The 24478-nt window shown below is 37.8% G+C and overlaps 1 protein-coding gene across 1 annotated transcript in view; it reads left to right on the top strand.

Moving 5' to 3' along the window:
• Positions 1-24478, top strand: part of BMPER (BMP binding endothelial regulator) — a 165269-nt gene that overhangs the window by 123901 nt on the left and 16890 nt on the right. Inside the window, exon 13 of the mRNA XM_075211287.1 lies at positions 3319-3655. Within this exon, the coding sequence (XP_075067388.1) occupies positions 3319-3655 (337 nt within the window). The remainder of the gene's footprint in view (positions 1-3318; positions 3656-24478) is intronic.

Below are 24478 nucleotides of genomic sequence, written 5' to 3'. Positions count from 1 at the left end.
GATGTTGCCTATAGCAACCAAGCAGATTCTAGCTGTCATTTTGCACTAAATAAATGAAAGCTAGAATCTGATTGGTTGCTATAGGAAACATCTCCACTTTTCCAAACCCGCAGATTAGTAAATCTAGCCCCAAATCTTATATCTTGTTAAATTAATTTTTTTTTAATATCTATGCCATGTTGGTTGCACTGCCTTGTAATTTGTTATTGTCACATATAACTGCTATAGTGAAGACTATCCAGAGCGATAAGGGTTACTTATTGCTCTAGAGCCCCTGTTCTGCTGAGTATGTGCAGGGGCCAGGCAAATGCATGGAACTGGAAGCTCAACTTTGTTCAACTGTTTGTACTATAATATATGGTAGATATGATATATAAGCTATTTTATAGCTATCTTTGACTTATTTAAAAGACTGGATCTATGTCATTTAATTAAAACTGGTCACATACCTTGATCATTCAGTGGTTAATAAAGTGACAGTACCTACCGTAATTGTGCCAGTTTTAACACTCTTGCTTAAACAAAAAGTTATATTGTTGTTTTTCAATATATCGTTACTTAACACTAAAATACACTAACACACTACATTACAAAGTGGACGCCAAATGCATATAAAACATTAGCTTTGGTACTCCAGGTGTATCAGGACTGTGAGCGATTCAGAACAGATCAGAACAGATCAGAACCTTGGACCTGATTCATTAGTGATATTATCTGCCGTTTTTTGTTTATCTTAAGCAAATCCACTCTGTGCATGCTCAAAAAAGGGAGCTAAGAAGCAAAATCCACTGCGTAAGTGAAGAATTTCTTAAGTTAAGATGAAAATCCATCTTAACTTCACTCTTATCTCGCCGTTTCTTCTTAAAAATAAGCATCTTAACTTTTGCACAAGATAAGTTCACTAATGAATCAGGCCCCTTATGTGTAACACACATTACACATTCATGTTTTTTTTTTCACTTTCCTTTGTTTAAATTGTTGGTAAATACCAGGATTTAAAATGTATTCACACAAAACACAGTATTGTGATCAGTGGTGGAAGAGGAAATTTAGAAGTGGCGGTATGAAAAATGTATTGGGAATGTAAATGAATGAAATGTAATAGCTTTACAATGAAGGTAGTAGCTGAAGTGGTGGTATGGCATACCACCGTATACACCCTCCACTTCGACCACGGACTATGATTAATAATTTGCTCAACAATCAAACCTGCCAACAGTAATGATTCCAAAACTGGGTCACTTTTGGCCCGCCCTGATTCAACCAAACCACATCTGCCCAATCAACGCCCAAATCTTTTGTGTGTTCTATTATTCACATCACAGTCAGTGATACTGTACCATTAATTTAACTTTGCAAATTTCAGTTAAATGGTACAATCACATAAACCCTTTATGTGGGTATACTATACACAATCTTTCATAGCTCACATATTACAAATGTAAACACTGCTTTTGTACTTTCAAAGTCTTCTGCAGACATAAAACCATTTCATTCTTCACAAGTCCTAACAAAGCATCAGCCACAAGTAACACATTTGTTTTATTCAATAAAATAATATAATTAAATGCAGGCTGTAGCCCAAATGTAAAGCATTCATAGTATACATCTCTCTTTCTGTTAACTACTTATGCTTATTATTGTCATAGAAAATGTGTTAGTTAAGATATAAAGATACAGGAGCTCATGTAGTGTTGGAACATTTGCGTTTCGGAATGTATGCAGAAAAGTGAAGCGTTCTTCCCTAGCCTGTTGTGTGCAACAAAATCTGCACACATATATATACATATGCTCTTTTGATGCACATGCGTAGATCGGAAAAGCATATTTTGCAAGAAGAAACATCATACATCCAACTCTACATGTGGAAAATTGATTTAAAACTAAAATGAGAGAATTTAATATTCAACTTTTTAGCTATTGTAATAGCCATTTCAGTTTTATAGGTATTTAGCTTCATGGGAATATTTTATTTCTATTGTAACATTTATATAGGCACTTATAACAATACCATGAGGTAGATTTATTAAAAATTGTATTTGTTGACGGTTTAAAACCGCACATTGCCAGTGGTTTAGTGCTCCAAACCCGACGCATTTACTATAGGGTGGTTTGAGGCTGAGGGGTATATTTATCAAGCGTTGGTTATGAAAAACATCATCTGGTTTTGTCTTAAATAAAATTTCCGCTTTTAGAAAATGACTGTAAACCGCAGATAATTGGCGTTTTTACATAACCGCCACTTGATAAATATAAAAGATATACCCCTGGGATGTTAAATGTTTGGGGATATGTGGCGGATTGCAAGCAGCTAAATCGACGATTGTTTAGTCAAAACAAGAATGCGGCAGGGTCCAGCCACCTCAAGTATACAGTGCCCCAGGCTGGGTAAGGGAGTTTCCAGGCACTAGGTCCGCCCCCTGGGTGCGCTTCTGTTATATACCAAATAACAAGCTAGGAGCAATATTAGGCAATATTAAACAGTTGAATATCTAGAACAACCACAACTAAGTCCCATTAGTTCACAAAGTTTGTCTCAGAAAAAAAACACCCAAACTTTTCACGTCCAGAGGGAAAATAGTGCACAAATTGCAGTACTTCACCTGTCTGCTTACCACTATATTAGCGGACTGGTCTTCAATCCTGAAACAGGCACAGAAAGTAGTAAGTAGTCAATAACTTCTTGATCTTCCATAAACTGTGTGACAGCATAAGCTCACCAATGATTTGGCCAAGATTTCAGGGAGTTGTTGCTGGGAAAGCAGAAGTTCAAGACAGAGCAGCACCTCTGGTTGGAATACGGTAGTACAACTACAAAGGCCAGAGTCAGCAGGGACCAGAGCTTGATGTCTCTAATAAGTATAGCTACAGATACCATTTCTTGTAAGAAAGACATATGATCAATTTTTACATTTTGTTCATTATTTGGCGATTTTGGTCACCACCTTATTTGGCAAGGAAGTCAATAGCTTAACCACCTTTATATTAAAGAAACATCATATGCTCCAGTTGAAACTTTCTTTCTTATATGTATCGTCCTTGGAATGAAAGTTTGTTAGACAAATCCTTGTATTGATCTTGAATATTAAATATAAATTATGTACCTACATACATGTAAGTAATCATAAAACATCATTAAAAGCCCTATGTTCTGAAACCACTATACAAGCATAACTGATACAAGCAGCATAATAAATTATATTTCTGTGAAATCTTCAATTGACCCCTCATTCTGTTTGATTGTAGAGTAAGAATATGTTGCATTTTATTATGTATTTGTTTATGCATAAAGAAAATCTCTTATCTCTGTATATTCAGGTCTGGAAATATCTTGGGATGGGGACAGCTTTGTAGAAGTGATGGCAGCTCCACATCTGAAAGGGAAACTCTGTGGTCTATGTGGTAACTACAATGGACACAAAAGAGATGATCTCATAGGTAGTGATGGGAACTTCAAGTTTGACGTGGATGACTTTGGTGATTCGTGGAGAGTGGAATCTAATGAGTTCTGTAACCGCCCTCGTAGGAAGACTGCACCAGAATTGTGTCAAGGGACTGTTAAGGTGAAACTCCGAGCTCACAGGGAATGCCAGAAGTTAAAGTCCTGGGACTTCCAAAACTGTCACTCTACAGTTGACTATGCCATGTTCTACAGGTAAGTTCTAAATGAAACATTATGTTTTGTCATGATTGTTTTGACTAGACAGCCACTTATGTTAGTGTAGAATTATAGGACACAAATACAGTTTACCACTGTAGGGCAGAACAACAAATAAAGGTCATCTTGAGCTACTTTATACTGCCCTCTTACACCACAGTCAGTTTTGTTAGGTCTGCCATGAGGCCTCAATAAACATGATTTAGGTCCTTTGCTCCAAAGTGTTAAGCTGAAAAGGTATACTGTCCATTGTCTATACTGAGTACAAGTATATATTTTTACTATTGCTTCCTCAGATGACTGTGTCAATGCAGGTGTGTACCTTGCTCATGTGGTCCTCTGAGACATATACTTTGGCCATTGCAGAGAATTTAAATATATTTTTGCAGTTTTGCTCCACTGCACCTGTGGCTCAATGATTTTAACTTCAAACACTCATGTCTCTGAACAGAGGTGATTATTTCAAGGTGTTTGGATGAGAACATTTGGTTCCCTGGATAGAGGCAGCTTTTCTTGCAGAGTTTGGCTGACTCATATGTTATACTTTATTTAATCTAAGTTAGAGTGTAGCTGCTGCAGAACAGGGGTTATGTGGCTTTTTTCAACTCTTCAAGCAGGGACATAACTAGATTGTAGGCTTGCGAGCAGGGCCTTCTTACCTCTCTATCTGTATTACCCAGTATTGTTTTATTACTGTGTTGTTCCCAATTGTAAAGTGCTACGGAATTTGCTGGCACTATATATAAACGTTGGTGATGAAAGGTGAACACTAGAACATTTTGAGGGGACCCTAGGATTTCTAAGCAGGAACACCTTCCAATCTCCTCTACTCCCCTTCCCCCAATTATCTTACAGGGACACCTGCTTTTTCTCGTCTGCTGCTCTGTTGCGTGATGAATTGTATTTCCCTTCACCACGGAGCAGTATTTAATTTGCAGCCCTAGAATGTCAGCATGCATGTACAACATTCTGGGGCTTTAACGTCCTTGAAAGTGTTTTGCTTATTATACACTATTGACACACTGCACTACTCCTCCCTGCTACCCATTAGGCCCCAGAACAGCATGAGTGGTAGTTACAAAGGCCTAGATAGCTAAGTTGTCCTGGTGGGCTCCCTAAATTCCCAGATGCCATATCAACTGATACCCCAGTAGTTAAGCCATACTTACCTACTTTCTTCAGCTCCCTTCCGGGAGCCAGCCAGTGGAGGGGGGCGTGAAGGGGCGGGGTGGCCGAAATCGCGTCATTTCGGCCCCGCCCCCTGTGACGTCATGACGCAAATTGCGTCATTTGACAGCGGGGGCGGGGCCAAACGCCGCGATTCACCGGGAATCGCGGCGTTTGGGATCTAATTCTGCCCACTTCACTAGGAAGTGGGGCACTTCCTAGTGAAGTGGGCAGAATTCGGGAGATTGCCACACTCGCCCGGGAGTCCGGGAGACTCTCACAAAATGCGGGAGTCTCCCGGACATTCCGGGAGAGTTGGCAAGTATGAGTTAAGCCCAAGGTCTTCAGGAGATAAAAGCAGCTTCCTATTTATAAGATTAAATGATTGCTTGACAGTAAACCTGCACACACATACAAAAGCTGATCTAGCATATGCGGGGGCGAATCAACTGTTTTACCCATTTAAATCAGATTAGTTTTTGCTCAGGCTTACTAAACATTCTGATAATTTGATAACTGGAGATCACACAGCATAGACAGACCTGTGATACAGTCTTTGTTACTGTCACAGGCAGTGGTCGCAGTGGAGGTGTATAGGGTGGTTTGCCATACTGCCAATTCTTCTTCTGCCTTCATTGTAAAACTATTAATTTCCGTTCACTTAAATTCATATTACATTTTTCATGCCACCACTTCTAAATATCCGACCACCACTTCTAAATATCCAACCATTACTTCTAAATTTCCTCTTCGATCTCCGATCGAAAGACCATAGAGCAAGAACATGTTAATATACATATCGTCATATTTTCGCAGACATATCATTAATGTGAAAGTAGTCAATACTAGTAAAAAACTCCTGAAATGTAAAGCATGAGGAATCTTATTATTATTAGAGTTGTACGAAGAGCCAGAAATTCTGTTCATCGCGATCCGGCTCTAGATTTATTTTGCATGTCTCTTGTTTCTGAATTTTTTCGGATTTGAAAATGAAAAAGAAGAAAACTGATTGAAAAATGATGATTGGAAGGGCCGGCACTGTTTAAAGTAAACAAAAACATTAAAAGGCCTATGATCTTATTGGGACCAGACTGGTGGAGAAGTACATTGTCAGGTGCACTTGCAATCTGTAATAAAAGAATTTCCATACACAGTGCACTGTGTAAAATATTTACAAATGAGCAGCATGCTGCCCCAATCCTCAACCATCTGAAGCTTATCTTCCACTGTACCAGAGATTGCACTCTAACCGCCACACACCAGCCAATGACACGTCATGTGATCACTTCCAGGTCTAGATTAGGGGCAGAGAGTGAGCAGAAGCAGAAGTGAACAAGGGAAAGCTGGTGTGGTAACCAGTTCACAGAGGAATCTGATTTCTTTTTTTTTTTAGGTTTTAAATGAAATCACAGGAAAACCCTAAGTGAGATTTTTCAGTATTTTTCAGGTTAGGGTTAAATCCAAAACATGAAATTCCTTTATAATCTATATGTTATGCATGATTTACTATGCTTCTTTTATCTTCTTTTATTTATCTTTGCATAGTAAAACATTTTTTTGTATTATTTTCACAGTTTTAGGTGAATTGCAATTTGCAAGCCCACTACTTGTATATTCAATCCAATTTGGCATTCGAAGAAATTAGCATCTATACTGGTATGAAATCTTTTATCTAGAATGCCTGGACATGCATTTTTCTGTAATTTACAGTACCATACCTAAATTGTAGAAAAACACCTTTAAAATTACTGTTTTCTTCCACACATTGCTACCAACATTACATAGGGCCTGAGTCATTAAGGAGAGAAAGGCAAAAAAAAGGAGTACATTTTTTAATGGACAAACCATGTTATAATGCAAGGGGTGCAAATTAGTTTATTATTTTGCTCATAAGGAAAATACTGGCTGCTTTTTCATGTAGCACACAAAAACTTGATAGCTTTGTTTTTACATTAAAATTTAAAGTTGATCTAGGACATGTCCTAGCCCAAATATAAATCTATCCTCACATTGTAAATTTACCTCCCCATCCAATGCAACATGGTTTTTCCAAGGTGCAAAGTTACTAAATGTTTTGCTTTACTCTCCTTAATGACTCAGTCCCATAAAACGCAGGGAAAGGAGTGTAGTCATCATACAACATTATCACTGAGCAAATGTCTACTTTTTACTTTCTGGTTTTCAGAACTTTCTGGATAATAGGTATCTAGATAAAATATTGTATATTTGTATTTTAAAAACACATTTATGTTCCGGATATTTTATTTCCCATTTTATTAGAGTTACCTCATTTGTTGAAAGTGTAACAGAAAAATTAATTGTTAAACTTCAGCCACTTGCTTAATCTATTTTTTCGTATAAAGACAGCATTGGAAACCTCAAATTGTATATAGAATATGCCATGAAATTGTATTTTTACTTCTATACTTTGCCATAAAATATTCAAGAAAAACTTACTCCAAAAGTGAGCAATATACAACCTAACGTTTAATGTTACTTAACCTCTCAAACTTCAATAATTTCTCATTAAGGTCGAAACGTTAACAAAACTTACAGGATTTTGGTGTTTCCATAAAGCTTCAACTGCTCCCTTAATTATTATTTCCACAAGTCTTGCATTGTCCCGACTTCCTGGAATGTCCACCAGACTCCCAAATTTCAGGGAATCCTTCTGGCCACTCTACTGGATCACTGCTTCATTTACTTGTGAAGTGGGCAGGGCTTTAATGACAAGATTCACATCATCAGGCCATCTCTGCGGATGGGCGTGATTCGCAACATCGTATAACACTGGATGGGACCTGATGTGAATTGTGTTATCATGGCCTGACTCCCACTGCATGATGACCATTGAATTTGCATCATTACACCCTCACAGTTGCCCCTTGCACCTTCCCTCCAGGATCTCTTGGAAGGGAGGTGAAAGTTTCATATCACTAATTAATAACCTTCAAAACATGGAACAGTGTATCATGTTGCTTCTAGGCCCTATGCTTATTTATTACATCACTGTTCATAGGAATACTGTACTCTTTTCAGATCAGTCTTACCTGGCCATGTACTGTCTAGATTTTTATCATTGGCACAGTTTTTCTTTATTTCGTTTTTAAGAGTAAAACGAATGAACATCCTTAGCTTTCCTGGAGTAAAATGCAAATGTATGCTGAACGTGCTAAAAAGACTGTATCATACTGACATTATACTAAATAAAACAATTCACATGATTGTCCAAACTTTTTATTACGTTTATTAAGTTTTTGTCAGCGATTCAGAAAACATGGTATCACTTTGCATAGTTGATTAATGATATTTTTTTAGCTGTTTTGGGAGAGGAACAGGTTCGACATATATTTATTATAACTGCTCCATTTAGTAACATGTACCAGTTCTTCCAAAACACGCTCAGCACTGCAGGCCAAATCCTTCATGTGCATTCAGGATTTTCTTATTGAAGCTTGCTTCTGGTAAGTCTCACAATGTTTTCAGCGACAGCACAGTTTCTGATTTGCTATGTTTAAAGAGCATTAATTCTAAAAATGTCTTTTACCCTCAAATTGCATATGTCAAAATGCTACTGGACTCCTAGAAAAATGATGTTGTTCCAATTGATCAGTAGCATATATGTAGTATCGTTTATAGGATACTTTCACAAGTTTCACACCACCAACCACCCCCCTTTCCCATCATTTTCTTATTTGATATCATAGAGCAATACAAATCACAAGCAATAGTATACAATGACCCAGGGTGGCACAGAGCAATATGTGGGGCTTATTTAGCATATTACCACAAAGTAGTCAGAAATACCTAAGGCGTAAAAAACAACAAGGCCCTTAAATACAACAAACCACTTCTGATTTAAATTACAAAAGCAAAACACTGCATCTAGAAATCACATTTCTTCTCATATTGTCTTACTCTTACCTTACTCCTGACACCCGTCAACATCTTGATGCTATTTGCATAAGGGAGGAATATGTATTCATAGGTTTGGTATGCTGGGCTTCTTGTCAGCCCATCCCCTATCTTGCCTTTTACTTGTGCACTAGCGCTAGGCAACTACAAATCCTTTACACCACAACCTGATTACTAGTATTAATATTCATCCACTTCCACTCATACATGTATGCAATTTACACCATACTTGTCAACTTTTGGAAACTTAATTCCAGGAGATCCCGGGCAGGGGGGCGTGGTTGGAGGGCGGGAGGGGCAGGGCACAGCGAATCGCATCATTTTGGCCCCGACCACCATGACAAAATGTTGTTCTTGTTGAGGGGGCGGGGCCAAAATGACGCGATTCACCGCAAATCGCATCATTTTGAGGAGCAAGTTGCCGTATGCGGGATACATGCCAGCTCTTACGGGAGTCCGGGTGACCTACCCGAATTTTGGGAGTCTCCCGGACATTCCGGGAGAGTTGGCAAGTATGATTTACACTCAGGCATATATACCTCTCTGGATAAGCAATGCTTAGTGATATAATATGATGATAATTACAAACAGATAATTACTACCACTGCTTGTCTGTCATCTCCCTCCTCATGTTTTTTTGTGTAAAATGGTCTTTAAATTAAAGGGAGCTTTATATGCATGTAAAATAAAGACTCCATGGTCAGACACAGCATTGCCTATTTCAGTCTGACACCTCTTCAACTTCATTGTAATCTAAAAAGCCGAGTTATGTTTCTGTCACTATGTGTTACTTCTGTTTCAAGTTATTGCAAAACATTAACGTTAATGTGGTGATGATACCACTAGTTTTCTCAAATTATTTCTATGGCAATGGTGGTAATGATTACAACAAAATACATTTATAGAGGCTATTATAAAAACACAATAGGGAAAATGGATATGTATGAATCCAATAGCTGAATTCCTCGCATTGAAAATGGGATATTTGAGAACTATAAACTGTGACTTTATAACTATTCTAGGACAGGGTTTATGTATAGGTACAATTGCTATATGTGTATGCTGTTTATAGGTCTGTGCTTTTATTATGAATATACTATGCACATGGATAATGCAAGTTTTAATTGTGAAACTATAGCCAAAGCTATCCTTGAACATGTCATGAGGTCTGACATTCTAGAATGTCCAGGATCAAGTGGAGAATAGGTACCCACCAAGGTCCCCTGAATCTTACTTAATATTAAGTCAGGCAGCACATTTACCTCTGATCCACCCAACCCATTCTTCCGTTTCTCCATTCTATCCCAATTTCAGTGAAAAAAACTATCCCTTTTCTGACAGGTCATGTCGCTTTGCATATCCAAAAATATGTATAGTCCTTTTAAATTCTGGATGTTGGGAGGCATGTATGCTTGAAAATAAGGGTAATTTATTTGCAGTTCGTAAAACTGGTTTACACCAATGTCATTTGTATGTTATAGGGCAGCCTAAATGATTAGAGACAAAATATTACTATGGAATTCAATAAGTTATACTCCTGGCATCATTTCCTATATTTGTTTTTAAACCTCTCCACAATCCATGAACAACCTGCATTCTCTCCTAATATAGATGTCCTTCTTTGTGTATGCGCTTTTTCATATACAGAATAACCAAGCAGTAGCATCACCATTTTAAATCATGGGCCACCCAAATTTATGAAGCTATGGAAAATGTTTCTGGCTGGATGTTAATCACAACCAGATAATTCAAGACATATATAATATTTGCATTCTAAGTTGTGTTATTTTTTTTTTTTTTGTTCAGCTTTACTGATTTCCAGTCTCTTCTCTACCTGCAACTCTGTCACATAAGTCTCCCACTAAAATAAAATAACTGTCTGTAATACATTACTGTAGTTATAAAGCATGCATGCGTGATTTCATGTGACCATGTTTAGTACTGTATTTCACTTCTGTTCTCTAATGCAAACACGTAAGGTTTTAGTAGACACATGGGAAGAAAAGAAACAGCTGCTGTTTTTTTTCCCATAGAAATACGTTTCTCAAATGTTATACTTGTGAAGATGTTCTACAAGCTTGTACATTACCATATGGGAACAGATAGTTAAACACGGGAGAGCATTAATACAAACAGTCAAACAGATGTTGAAAGTTAAGGGTCTATTTATCAAGACCCTGTGGCTATGAAGATTTCCTATCGCTGCCTATCGCAGAGTTAGAAAATCTTCGGCCACACAATTATCAATAAAAAGTTGTGGGGCAGCTGAGCAATGTTTAGCTCCCTGGCGATACTGGCTGTCAATCTGCCAACGCATAAGCTGGTTTGCCGGCTCACTCATGCACGCTGGAACTGGAAGCCTGGACTTGTTCTTCCAATTCCAGATTCAAAAAACAAAGGAATTAAATTATAAAAATGAAAAAAGCAACAAACAAACAAAAAACCTTAAATAAAACAGGAAAAAAAGCTATCACCATTCCAATACACCACCATAGTACCATCACTATCTATGTTAAATAAGCTTCCACCAGCGATAGTGCTTACCGGCCAGGGTTATTGATAAATAGGGAGGGATAAGCCTTGAATCCCATGAAAACTTGCATTTTGGCCAGATTTAGGGCTTATCTCCCTTTGATAAATAGACTCCTAAATATAGATCATAGCTTTATTACACATGCATAGAATGGATTTTATAGTAAATGTGTTACCTTTTTAAAAGAACATTTTGGTTAAATTGATTTTTAGCTCCTAGAAGAGAAAAACTTAGTGAAACATATAATAACTAGTACTAGTAAAGTAGTTTTAGTTTATTTTGTGCATGATGGCCCAGTGGTTAGCATTGCTGCCTCATAGCGCTGTGGTCATTAGTTTGATTTTGACCAGGGCCCTGTCTGTGTGAAGTTTATGTTCTTCTCGTATTTGCTTGCTCCAGTTTTCTCTCACAGTCCAAAAATATACTGATAGGTTATTTGGCTTCTGACAAAATTGACCTTAGTTTCTGTATATGTGTGTGTGTGTGTGTGTGGTAGGGAATTATTCTGTTGTTAGTAGAGATGAGCAAAATGTTGCAAACTGTTCTACTAAGCAGTATATTGTCCTCATTCCACATTTGTACATTTTTGCATGTTTCCTGATAGAATCTTGTCATAAGTTTTCCCAGTCTTAACTAAACTACAAACCACACAGCAGAGTGAATGGCATTCCATGAAAATGGCTAACCAGAAGTTGAACTGGAAGATTGTACCGCCAGCACTTTGCACCTCTGTGAGATAGCTGGTTTCAAACCACTTTATTTGTGCAAAAATTTGCTGTGATTTTGCTCATCTGTAGTAACTAGAGGCCTGATTCATTAAGAATCTTAACTTAAGGAATTTCTTATTTCAATCTCCTGGACAAAACCATGTTACAATGCAAGGGGTGCAAATTAGTATTCTGTTTTGCACATAATTTAAATACTGACTATTTTTTCATGTAGCACACAAATACTTGATAGCTTATTTGTACACTGAAATTTAAAGTTGATATTTGTGTGCTACATGAAAAAACAGTCAGTATTTAACCTATGTGCAAAACAGAATACTAATTTTCACCCCTTGCATTGGTACATGGTTTTGTCCAGGAGACTGAAATAAGAAGTTTCTTAAGTTAAGAACCTTAATGAATCAGGCCCTAGATGTTGTCTACAAGTCAGTGTCACTATAACTAGTGCAGTCCATGGAAAGTGTTTTTCAAATAATTTATTTTGTTGTTGTTGGGAATCGACTCCCTTCCATTAACAATATCATTTATGTACCTTAAAGTAGATGAAATAATAGATTTGTTTCTTGTTTGGTTTTACTGGAAATTGGTTGATTTGGGGTCACTGAGCCGATTAAGAAATTCATACATCCCATCTGCCCTGAATTGAACAGGCATTTTTGGGAGGACAGGGGGGCGGTATTGCTTATTCGGGGTCATGGCTTATTTTGCACCAATTGTGCATGTTGAAATGTTGGGAGGTAAGTCAAATTTACAAAATTTGCCTTAAAGGTGTGGACCTGTATGGGACAAAACTCTATTCATTAACACATTTTTAATGAGGCTCATTCTCCTGGGTTCTCCATTGTTATCTGGTAATAACTGCCCCATGCAACATGGTTACAAAGCAGCTTTGGGTTTTGGTGGACTGGATATGGCCAAGGCTTTGAAACTATTGTTACAATAGTTGTAAGCCATGAATCAGAAATTGTATCACTTCTGCTTTCATGTTAATAACGGTTTTAAATAATATGTTCTGTCCAATGCTTTAGTGCTTACATGAGAAGGAGGGGAAGGTCCAGGGCACCCTCCACCATCCCCGACAGAGGGCATGTTAGAGACAGCAATAACAAAGATGGCAAGAGGATATTTCAAAGTAGACATCCCTTAAAAGGGAAACATTGCAGTGCACACTACATATTGTGGTAAGTCTCTTGCCAATACACTTTGTTTTCATTTTAAATAACACTTAGTATGATTTTAAAGAAGTAGCACAAATGTAGCTTAGCTGCTCAGTAAGTAAAAATATACAAATAATGTGCTTTCCATTCCCACAATTTGATGAAATGCAGAGCTACAAACCTAAGTGATGTATTTATTATAAGGAATTCCCAAAAATGTGTTTCATGTCCTACTTTTAGCTGTGGTGAATAGCACATTAGCAACCCTAAATCTTTAGTAGCTATAGCAAATATGTGCTGTATAAATGTTGTATACAGAGCACTACAGAAAGAAATGCAAACCAATAAAAAAAACTAATAGGATGAATAGAATACTGAATAAAAGCATAACTTAAAATATGTTGTACTTTAGACAAGATAACAGCTTTCAATATAGCCATTCAAGTAAGAAAGATATCTACACTTAAAAAATAGAAGACCATAACAGATTTATTTTAATTTGGCGTATGTTTTTTTTTAATATATATATATATATATATATATATATATATATATATATATGAGTGTATATATAAATATATATATATATATAAATACAAGTTAACCCGTGCATGATACTCATGCATTCTAGTCAAATCAAGCTACTTAAGGTGTTAAAAAGGTTGTTGTCATGCATTTGGGCCTAGCCCAGGCCTCCTCAGGGGAAGAGCGTTATTCCCCGACGCAAGCGCCCTTTTTTAACGTGGTTTTGTCCACATGTCACCACCTCTTCATTTTTCTCTATCACCTCATCCTTCATCTTCAATGCCACGTCCTTCATCAAGCTACTTAAGGTGTTAAAAACTCCCCACTGTCACCCCCGGCAACCACCAACCACTCCCAACTGTCACTTCTCCTTCAAGAAATATATAGGTCAGTGTATAACTCCGCCCAGCAGGTGGTGCTGCAGCTTGTTGGGTTTTTTTCACACACGCCACTAGGCATTTATATAGTATATATATATATATATATATATATATATACACACAAAACGAAAGGAGAAGGGATAGGCGCCTAATAGTGTAATGCCTCCAGGTAATAATGAGGCTCAAGAAGGGTTTGATTCATCGAGGCACGCTTTCGGAGCACAACCTGCATTTATATTATATGTATTTATATAAAGTACAAAGTATTTTGGCTTTGTGTACTTCAGAAATCATCAAGGCATGGATCTCAAGATACCTGTGCTCTTGAAATCAGGGGCAGGTCTGCTGTGCTCTACCACACAAGACGCTGCAGGATACATCCAATACCTATGTGGATTATAAATTCGCAAAAGAACACACAGGAAACAAAAATTATTGAATTAATGTCACCTGCTAATAATAAAGGCATTAATGATCAAACACTTAAAAAAAAGTGTTTGTGTTTTTTAATTTTTTTTCCCAAGAAATACATTTATTATGATGTTGTTAATGTCTAATGAATGTAAATTACATTTTTACAGTTGCTTGTACTTGCAAACACATGTTATAGCATGTGTAGAAGATTCTCATCATTATTGATCAGGACCTAGACTATCCCTTTAGCTGGCACAAGGGAAAAACAAGTAATTTTGAGATGGACAGAGCTGGATTTGGACGTGGCTGTGTGCGCTTGAGTTTGGCATGCCCGACTGTAAATTGTCTACGGCAAATTGCCCCCTTCCTTGCCCCGTTCACTCCCAGAAATCATAGGCAGTAATAAGTGTCCTTTGCATTTGACGACACAGCAGACAGGGCTACATTCACAGACATATCTCCTGGTTCTGGGCATAATCAAAATCGAATCGGAATTTGAAGAATTAGGTTCGAAATATCCAAGAAAAGTATTTTAAACCCTCTCCCATTCCAATGCTGTTTCCAACTTTCTCGATATCATCAAGTTATTGTATGTGTGCATTGGCTCCAAGCTCTTTTAGAGCATTCATTTTAGGTTTGGAGGGAAATTTATTTATTAACTCCAATGATCGATTGTTTATCAATGTAACTCTGATCGAAACGGAATCTCCAGTAATTACATAGTTAGGATGTATTTACAGCAGCCCTCTAATCTGCCAAACCAGGAATGTAATATGAATTGTGTTCCCCTTCTCTGTGCTCATATAGTCAGTGGGAAGTGTAAAAGCCTTGCAGGGATGGGTGTGATGGGAAACTAGTGACACTTGTATGTGCTGGCTGGGAAATTTTACCCTGTGGGGGAGTACACAGCAATCTGCAAATCAATTGACTTATTCAATACTATATCTCCATGCCAACTAATTCCTTATGACAAATTAAGTCCTTTAGCACTGCCAAGATCTCCTCTGCGTAGGGTGCTTCACAGTTGTGTTCAAGTGATGGTGACAGATTCAGGATGAAACCCCAACTAAAATGTTACATGGGGACGATCAATCCAAAAAAGTGATCTTTTTCCAAAAGTTGTCTTTAAATGAAGGGTATAGAGTAGAACAATAACTGCAATCAGCTTATTAAACTGGGCAATGGAAATTATAACCTCAGAGTTAAATATTAATTATCCAGATACCTCCCTTGCTTTTACTTATGTAAATAGTAAATTACTAAAATATACTGTGCAGTCTCCTATAAAGCCCAGGATCTGAAATGTGGTCATAGTTGCAACTCATCCTCAATCCTGCACACCACATTTGTCTATTTATCTATGATGTATTGAGACAGAGATTTTGATTTCCCTTCACCACAATAATGAGAGGATAGTTTTATTGTCTATGACACACAAATGTAAATCACTGCCAAAAAATATTCTCTGATTTGTGATGAGAAGTCTTGGATAGGAATTCAAAGAAGAAAGCCTCACTCTGAATATAAACCTAGTTCTTTGCAAGACCTGTTGACCTAAGCAAGTCTGTCTCCCCAGTCCTCCACACACTTGTGTGTGTTCACAGAATATCTTCCAGCAGCCTGGGATTGAATCTGAAACACATAATTCTCTTTGTATCAAGAGTTATCACAGCTGTAGCATACTGACCCATTGCCAGAGGAATCACAGATGTGTCTTCTTCCCTCTGGGTAAAGCGTAAACTAAGAAATAAGGTTGGAGGGAGATTTTCACAAGAATCTGACCAAACTATAGTTTTGGACAATGCTGCGTTCACCTGGGTTAGCCTCTGGCTTCCCACCAACCCGAGTACAGTAGTGTATGATTCTTTTCAGACCCACATTTCTCTTTTATTTCTTATATAACATACTGATGGATTCTCTATTTTGAATGTTTGATGGGAAAAACATATGAATTGGCATTCACAAGTCTAATAATGGTCAAAGAATCCTTTTTCAGTAGCATCCATGGAATAATGTTAAAACCTGCAACCTTTATTGCAGATTCAATTTACATTAAATTGTATTCAAATAATACATTCCAAAACTAATTCAATAAAATAGCCATCTAGCTGGTCTGCTCATTACATTTTTGGCAAAATAAGGGCAGTAAATAAGGTGCACCTGCACTAATATTTGGAAGCTCTTGTCTAGGTGTCGTGAATTTCAGTCCTGATGTCCAAATGATAAGTCCGAGACTGGAAATATATAGATCAAACAGCAGGTACCAGACATAAAATTTGCCATATTTAATTGTATTTATATTGCTGCAATTATATGTACAATATATAGTTGGGTAGTGGATATTTAGTCAGCCCTCTTCCAACCATGCTGATGTCACCGACACAGCCTGTCAGTCCAGACCCCCATTCCTGTCTGTTCACAATATCCACCTGTGTCTCTCGGCACGCTGTCCTGGTGACGGGGGTCTTGGAAGAGGATTCAGCAGCACAAGCTCCACTCTATCAAAATAATCAACTCCACCCTGGAACAATAGAAGGATGGATTCAAGTGTCAACCTGAATTGTTAACAATAACCTTCCTTTTTATTAAATATATTTTTTGAAAAGTATTTTTTAGAGGAGAGAGATTAAATTAATAAATGGTTAAAAAACACAGTAAGTTAAGATGATTTGTGTTACAGAACACATAATGATTACATCACAGCTGCGCTATAAAAATCATCTCAGGAAATATAGGTTAATAAAGATGTTATACTTTATAAAGTGCTAGCATATTCCTCAGCAGGACTGAAATTTGTACATACAATAATTAATTGAATTTAAATCAAAGAGAAGGTGAGAGAGCCATGTTCACAAGTAATTACATCTCTGCACTCAATAACATACCGTATCTCATTGTAAAATTAGTGACCTGGGGCCTGCTTCATAAAGGATCTTAACTTAAGAAACTTCTTATTTCAGTCTCCTGGACAAAACCATGTTACAATGCAAGGTGTGCAAATTAGTATTCTGTTTTGCACATAAATTAAATACTGACTGTTTTTTCATGTAGCACACAAATATCAACTCTAAATTTCAGTGTACAAATAAGCTATCAAGTATTGACTACTATTCACTAATCCATCCCCTTCTTGTATCACAAGAGTGCTTTCTATATTGTATATTAGTCATGAGAATAAGCTTTGTATTGAATACTGGTCAATTAGGACTGTATTATTTTTAGGAATTTCATTTGCTTCATTGGCTGGATAAAGCCACACCCAATTCAGACAAACGTTTCTCCCAGTTATTTGACCAAGACCATTTTACCAGGATTTTTATAAGGAATAAACTCTCTCATACTTATACATACAAAAAGGATATTATATGTCTCTTAGGAGTTCCTTTATTATGGTATTAATGTACAAGACCAAGGAAACAAAGGTGACATTTAATTTCCTTAATTTATGTTTCTTAGCAATTTATTTATTTACTACAATACATAGAGTATCACTATTTTCTTTGCATCTCATAGCAGTAGGGTCATACAACCAGGGCCTTATAAGCAGATTGGCGGTCCCACCAGCATAGAGACCACAACACTGAACTTCCTAGTGATTGACAGGGCTCTACAAGAGTCTCCTCCTACATTTAAAAAAAGTCAAGCCCACATTGGAATAAGACACATTCAATGCAAAATTGGAAGTATACATTACAGTTCATATCCCTTCGAACTCAGAGTCTTTTCTTGGCCTATGTCCTATGGCCTCTGCTCATCAATGGTCTAGTGACCTATCTCACCACTTCTATTGTAGGCTCTAGTGATCAGGGATTTCACAACTTTATACATCAAGTTATAGTTCAGTACACATATGCTATATCTGTCTCATGTGTAGTGCTGCCTAATATTTTACCAACATCAATCTAGGAGGTAAGTTTATACTAAGCGGCGGTTCTGAAGAACTCAGCTTCTCAGTGCTTTGCTGTCACTTTTTTAAACCAGCAATTTTATTAAAGACAAAACCTGATGGGCTTTGTCTTTAGTACAATTGCCATTTAAGAAAAATAACAGCAAAATGCCGAGTAAATATACCACTAGAACTTTTCTCCCTATTTGAATCACTGTGTTCAGGACATTGACATTTAAAAGCAATTCTAAAAGCATGAGTACAAATATAACAAATGTGCTGTACCCCATAGTTACCATTAGATATTATCAGTTTGGGGAGTTGCAGTGATGTCATCAAATAAAAGAATTATGCTTTAAAATGTGTTTTTATGTGACTGGTGACAAGGACATCAAGCATCATGAGTCATATTACAACAATATGTAATAGATGATTGTAAAGAATACTCAGGGATGTATCCAAAGGTCAGTCTTAGCCTATTGTCCTCCTGATAATTTGTGTGTGCAGCTGTATTGACAGAACGTGTGTCAGGATCCCAAGAGTGACATTTTTACTGTGTATACAGTCTTAGCTATATGAGGTGAGCAAGCCTGGCTTGTTATTCTTTCAAGGTTGAGTTTAAATAAATCTGCAATTGTTGTGTCCTGTCTTTTAAAAAAGAAAATGGTGTGATATTCTGTGCTGAACTTGCTTTGACCACGCCTTTGCCACTAGTGGATTAGCTGGAACTGATTGGAGGTGGGCTAAGAGCAGATACGGAAAGTGAGAGGACTGCGCTATATACATAACATGTAGTTGAAGAGCATCATAAAGTAGAGACAGAGGCTTGGGTGCAGGATGAACTATATGTAAATGGACATGATATTAAGCTGTGAGGACAATAAATGGCTATTAAATAAATAAGAAGGAGCAGGACGTGGAATTAATTATATGAAACAAACATAGGACTAAATGCTATAGTACTGTGAATGCAGTAGGAGCTTTTAGTACAACTGTAAAACTGTACTTGAGATCATTTAAGGTTAATAAAACATAGGTAAGGAAAACTAGGGCTGAGGGGTGGGACTAACTAAAATTGATCTAGAAGCTTGGAGGGAGGTGAGAATAGAGGAGAGTTTATTCTGATTACTAATTCTGATACCAAGGGGTAAATGTATGAATCTCCGGATTCTTCATCTCCGGCGTGTTCAGCCTCTTCAGCGCTTAAATTTAAAGCGGCGCTGCATTGTAAAGGGAAACTTCCCTTTACAATGCAGCGCCGCTTTAAATTTAAGCGCTGAAGAGGCTAAACACGCCGGAGATGAAGAATCCGGAGATTCATACATTTACCCCCAAGTGTCTCTTTGGAATCAGAATTGGCAGGTTGTCACGGTTTGGTATTCTGGACTCTGGATCCGTTCAATAGGTGTTATAGGAACGGATCCTCGGGGAGTGAGAGTATGGTAGCACACTGGCAAGTGGTAGTAGTAGCCCGAGGGTCAACAGATGACAGATGCAGGATAAAAGTACAATGATGACTGGATGAATTAACAGGAAAGTCTTGATATATATATATATATATATATATATATATATATATATATAGACACTAGGAGCATAGTACAAGGTGGGTGGAGCCACCGGCAATATCATATGCAATGTGAACAATCAGCATGTAATATAGATATGGCATAGAATGAACAGTCCAGCAATAAGGTGGAAAGAATAAGGCAGCAGGTATATGGTATCACAATAGAGCAGCACACATCAGAGGAAAGAGTAACAGTCCAGTTAGCAATATAATCACAATAGATGTGGCAGGGATCCAGTATTATACAGACTGGTGCAGCTTGAGCTGTATAGCCAGTGGAGTAGCACACAGCAGGGATAGGTGCAGCTTGAGCTGTATAGCCCGTGGAGTAGCACACATCAGAGACAGGTGCAGCTTGAGCTGTATAGCCTGTGGAGTAGCACACAGCAGGGATAGGTGCAGCTTGAGCTGTATAGCCCGTGGAGTAGCACACAGCAGGGATAGGTGCAGCTTGAGCTGTATAGTCCATGGAGTAGCGCACAGCAGAGGCAGGTGTAGATTGAGCTGTATAGTCCGTGGAGTAGTACACAGCAGAGGCAGGTGCAGATTGAGCTGTATAGTCCGAGGAGTAGCACACAGCAGAGGCAATTGTAGCTTGAGCTGTATAGCCTGTGGAGTAGCACACAGCAGAGGCAGGTGCAGCTTGAGCTGTACAGCCTGTGGAGTCGCAACACAGCAGAGGCAGGTACAGTTTGAGCGGTACAGCCCGTGGAGTAGCCACACAGCAGAGGCACTGACGATCCAGATGAGAGCTCAAAGAATAGGTAGGAACCTAATCAGACAGGTAACTTGATCAACAGGCCCAGAGGAAACGGAGGAAGTGCCTTTTCAAGTCTGGAGCCAAAACAGGAACCAATAGGAATCTTAATTAGAAGTAGACAGGTAATCAGTCTGCACATACGCAGATCAGAACTTAGAGGTTTGAAGTCTGTTAATGAGACACATGTGAGTGTCTCAGTCTTTGTCTATGGAAGCCGAATGAGCAGCGTGTGACACAGGTATTATGGTATCTGGTGGTAGGAATGAAATCCTTGTCTAGTATTATTATTATCGTATTATTATCGTAGATCTGTAAGGCGCCACAGTGCTTCGCAGTGTCGTACAGTAGGGAAAACAGGATATTCATAAAACAAGGACATACAAGGTAGACAAAATAAATACAGACATGAAAACAAGGTTTATGAAGGACCCTGCTCATTAGAGAGCTTACATTATAAGTGGAAGAGGGCACAGCTGGAACAAGAGGAGCGGCTCAGAGTGGAGGGTGCATTAGTGTGAATAGCAATATCGGGATAAGGTCACCTCTAAAGAAGATATGGGTTTTCAAAGAGCGTCTAAATATTTGTAGGCTGTGGGAAAGTCTCATTGAACATGGTAGAGAATTCCATAAGTGGGGAGCAGTACAGGAGAAGTCTTGTAGGCGGGAGTGAGAGGTGTTTACCAAATAAGAGACAAGGTGTAGGTCAGAGGTAGATCTAAGAGGGAGGGAGAGTATTTTGATATGATATGTGTGAAGGGGTAGTGGTGTTATAGGCTTTGTAGGTAAGTAATTTCAATTTGATTCTGGAGGACACAGGGAGCCAGTGTAGGGATATGCAAAGTGGTGCAGCAGATCTGGTACTGTGAGAGAGGAAGATCAGTCTTGCAGCACCATTAGGATGGATTGAAGTGTGACTATATGGGTGTCAGGAGTTCCAGATGGCAGTAGGTTGCAATAGCCAAGACGGGAGATGATGAGAGAATGAATAAGAGTTTTGGTAGTATGGTGAGTAAGAAAATGGCGTAGTCTGGCTATGTTTTTAAGGTGGAGTCGACAGGACAGGGAGAGAGTCTGAATGTGAGAAATAAAGCAGAGGGCAGAGTCAAGTGTGACACCAAGGCAGCGGGCTTGGAAGACTGAGGAAATTGTGATGTTATTGACAGTGAGGGAGATTTGAGGGCAGGTGGTGACTCTGACAGGAGAGAAAGTAATAAGCTCTATTTTGGACATGTTGAGCTTTAGACAGTTGGTTACACAAGATAGTACAGAAGGAGAGAGGTCAGGGGAAGAGGTATAGATTTGGGTGTCATCAGCGTAGAGGTGGTATTGTACTAGTATTGGTCTAGTACTAGATATACAGATGTACTGATCATCACAGATCAATCAGACAAACTTGAACATCCCTGTAAGCATAGTGAACTCCCTTTGAAAGATAAAGTGACAACCATACTTACTAATACCCTCAGGATTGTAACACATTTGTTATATGATGTTAGAAAATGTGCCTTATGAGACTCTGTAATATGTTCTTCATTTAACACAGTGTCAATTTGCTTTGACAAGTGGTTATAGAATATTTTTAAAGAAAACACAGAGGGATGATCGGGATACCAATGCTGGTTCTTGCAGTTGATAAAATACAAATGAATACTAAAGCTAAACCTTGGATATATGCATTCTAATACAGCAAACATGGAATTAAATATACGTTCACACTACATGAAATCTCCCACTAACAACAAATGTCCTTTATTTATCTTGATATCCTTATTTTTTTATAACTAATTTTTAAACCGTTTGGCGCTGGATGTCCCCATGGATTTAAGTGGAATTCTTGCCAAACTGCCTGTGTAGACCAAGGTCCTTCAGGAGCACTGCTTAAGCTAAGACAACAGACCTCAAGTATTTCATGCGTTATGTAATTTGGATTTAGGTCTTAAGGAAGTTAAGTGGAAACATGATACACCTCCAGGTGCGTTTCCTTCCTCCTGCTGAAAATGTTGTGTAGTGTCAGTACATCATTGTTACAAAATTATATTTGCAAAATTAAATAACCCTAAAAGATTTGCCATATATTTACATATAAAAATCAGCTTTCATTGTTATTGCCTAAAATGGAGCACCTGCCAATGCTGATCATACTTTGTCACATCTGGACTTACTTGCTCTGCTAATAATTTTTGAGGGAGTAATCATTAACAACTTCAGTACAAAGAAAGTAAAACTCACATTATACATTTTGATACCACAGATATGTGTTACACGTTATCAATTTATCTAAATCTGACTTCACTTACATTAGAGCCATTTTAATTCTAAAAGGAACTCAAGTGTATCTTGAATTATTTTTCTATAATTGCACCCAGGACTGCAACTTAGCAAATGATAACTGTCATAGATATCTGTCTTGGAAAGCTTAAGGCAACTTTGGGTATCTTTGGCTGTGTCAGTATTTTACATACTTCTCTGAATTTATTATTGCCATAAAAGAACCTATTCTCTGAAGATCTCTTGTTTAAATAAATCTGTTCAGGCTCTATGAAATATCATAATGTATCAAACAAGTATGGTCAGACCTTGTGATATAGTCCATAGTTTCCGATGCATCTAACAACATTTCCATATGGCACATTGCTGCTTGGCAGACATGTTGTGATGTGGTATACTCAATGTGGACATAGTGTACTATAACACTTATCATGATATGACCCATGAGCATGATCATAATACATAATACAAATATGGTTATATCTACTATACAGGATCCTTGGGTCTTACAGTTTTCTGGATAAGGGGCTTTTCCCATAATATACAGTTAACCATGTCTTTCATCACACTCCACTTTTTTCCATATTTAAATTGCAGTGACTATAAGTAGAGACAAGCCAAGGAATGTTACAGTGTACAGCACACATAATATGCTGAGAATTGCATTCAGAAGTGGTATTGTTTGCTAGGCAGCATTGCTAAACAGGGGGATTATTGGCCATAACATCTACCAGACACAATCTTCCAAACCTGATACTGAAAATTATGCCAAATAAATAGCATTATTCTCTAAACAAATTACTTGATAATATTAATTAAAAATTGAATGCCACCTCCAGACAAGGACTCGATAGACAAAATAACTACAGTATACTGTAATAACACAATGTGGTACATAATTTATGACTAGTGTGACTCAACAAATAGGTTCTCATTTATTAACTTTTAGTGATGTCTCCCTTGTAGTTTGTTTCATTGTTATCTGTCTGAATAGGTATATTTTATAATAAAAGCATATTTCAGATACAACACATTACTAATTGCATGTTACCTGGGTACATAAATATAATATGGTGAAAATAATTATTTCTAAAATTTAGAAGGCCAACTTTTGTTTTATGATGTATTATGTCAACGACTGTATACAAAATCCTATATCCAATAGAGCAACTTCTGGTCCTGGAGAAAGGTAAACACTTAATGAGAAACCACTGCTGTGATGATCTCAGTAGGAGTTGGCTGTGCAGAGTCCAGACTTTCATTGACCAGATTATATGGTTTATTATTGCACCACAAGACTCCCAAGAACACACACACAATGAGACCTCATCATAACATTCAGCTGTGTGTGTGTTGTTGCAGTATGTTCATTCTTTTCTTTGCATGCATGAATATACAGCGTACGTGTTCCGTGATGTCTACTTCCGAACTTTTGATATCCGGCAATGAGCTGGAGAGTATCTCAGGCATCACATTCCCTGCAGTGTTCTTTTCATATGCTTGTAAGTCCTTCCTAG

This window comes from Mixophyes fleayi, chromosome 5 (assembly GCF_038048845.1).
Source record: "Mixophyes fleayi isolate aMixFle1 chromosome 5, aMixFle1.hap1, whole genome shotgun sequence".
NCBI classification, from domain to species: domain Eukaryota; kingdom Metazoa; phylum Chordata; class Amphibia; order Anura; family Limnodynastidae; genus Mixophyes; species Mixophyes fleayi.
Note: the sequence above shows the minus strand (reverse complement) of the source record. Positions and strands in the feature narration are given on the sequence as shown.